At 45.5% G+C, this 1749-nt stretch overlaps 1 protein-coding gene across 1 annotated transcript; it reads left to right on the forward strand.

Annotated features, from left to right (window-relative positions):
* Positions 1 to 118: 118 nt before the first annotated feature.
* LOC115271574 (coagulation factor V-like) lies at positions 119 to 1419 on the forward strand (the record flags this gene model as incomplete). The annotated part of the gene is made up of 2 exons (XM_029914421.1): positions 119 to 301; positions 1140 to 1419. Coding segments are annotated over 2 exons (330 nt in total), but the record flags the coding sequence as incomplete, so codon positions are not given.
* Positions 1420 to 1749: the final 330 nt, after the last annotated feature.

Consider the following 1749-nt stretch of genomic DNA (forward strand, 5'->3'; position numbering starts at 1 on the left):
TTCTGGGTGGGTGGATGTCTTCATACAACTTTAACTGTCATTGAGCAAAGTTTCTGGTTGTGCTAATATTGGCACAAACACGCATTTGCTCACGCATTACTCTTTGTATTGATTGTAGTCAAACAACAACCAGCAGTGGCTGCAGATTGATCTCCTCAAAGGGAAGAAGATAACCGCTATCACAACCCAGGGTTGCAAGTCCATGTCTACGGAGCAGTTTGTGAAAACCTACGCCATCCTTTACAGCGATGAAGGCACAGAATGGAAACCTTATATGGATGACTCCACTTCAGTGGGAAAGGTACCATTTTAAACTCGGAGAATTCTGTCCATTTCTGAATCCCGAGCACTTTGTCATACTTCTCCAGGCCCAAATGAGGGACAGCCCCAGAATGAGGGGCACAAAAAATTGTTCCTGCAGTTGAATTTAAAATGCTGGTAGAGTGGTTCTTCTCTTATAGAGGACTCTAGAACTTCCCTTTCATGGCTCTTTATTTCTGATGTAAGTAATTTTCAACAATAAAAGGGAGGGGATGCTACATTTGTGAGGAATGCCGTTGAACCTGGGATGAAATCAGTGGCATGCCTTTTACAGAGGAACATTTCAAAGGAATGCACAGAATGTGTACGCGGAAGCCTCTGCCAAACGTCGCTGCAAAATATTTTTTGCTTTAATTTTTTTAAGTGAATTTAGTGCTGGTGGAAGGTCCCAGATTGACAGAGCTGAGACCTCCCTCATCCACACAGCACTTACAGAATCCCCCAAGCCACCTTGACGGATGTGCTTCAATCCCGACCTGCAGGGACCACATCTAGGGATAAGAGAGGGGGGATTTGTCAGTCCCCAGCCAACACAGGGGCCAGTTAGCACCAATTGTGGTGATGGTTTCTGTGATGTAGACAGAAACAGAGACCATGAAATCATTTCCACAGACCACAGTTTGGATCTGACTGGATTTGAACCAGTGACCTAGAGGAGGAAGGCTGTATATACACCACTGGAGTGATCCAATCCACCTCCCTGTCCCCTAACGCAGCAACTCTGAAGCATTTAGATGAAAAAAAAGGAGAAAAAAAAGCGGCAGCATTTTTACGGTAATAATTTTTTTTCACTAATTCATTGTTTTGTTTACTTTCAGGTATTTGGGGGGAATGAGAACAGCAGCGGACAGGTCAAGCATTTCTTAAATCCACCCATATTTTCCAGGTTCATCCGCATTGTTCCTAAAACCTGGAATCGAAGCATTGCTCTTCGGGTAGAACTCTTTGGCTGTGATCCTTCCTAGGTGCTGGACACACAGAGTACACATGAACAAAGGATTGCCAAGTCTGGGAGCCTTACACCTTTCAGCATAGAATCATAGAATATCAGGGTTGGAAGGGACCTCAGGAGGTCATCTAGTCCAAACCCCTGCTCAAAGCAGGACCAATTCCCAACTAAATCATCCCAGCCAGGGCTTTTTCAAGCCGGGCCTTAAAAACCTCCAAGGAAGGAGACTCCACCACCTCCCTAGGTAAAGCATTCCAGTGCTTCACCACCCTCCTAGTGAAATAGTGTTTCCTAATATCCAACCTAGACCTCCCCCACTGCAACTTGAGACCATTGCTCCTTGTTCTGTCATCTGCCACCATTGAGAACAGCCGAGTTCCATCCTCTTTGGAACCCCCCTTCAGGTAGTTGTAGGCTGCTATCAAATCCCCCCTCATTCTTCTCTTCTGGAGACTAAACAATCCCAGTTCCTTCAGCCT

The sequence above is a fragment of the Terrapene carolina genome, unplaced genomic scaffold (genome assembly GCF_002925995.2).
Source record: "Terrapene carolina triunguis isolate 2854851 unplaced genomic scaffold, T_m_triunguis-2.0 Scaffold50729, whole genome shotgun sequence".
NCBI lineage: Eukaryota > Metazoa > Chordata > Testudines > Emydidae > Terrapene > Terrapene triunguis.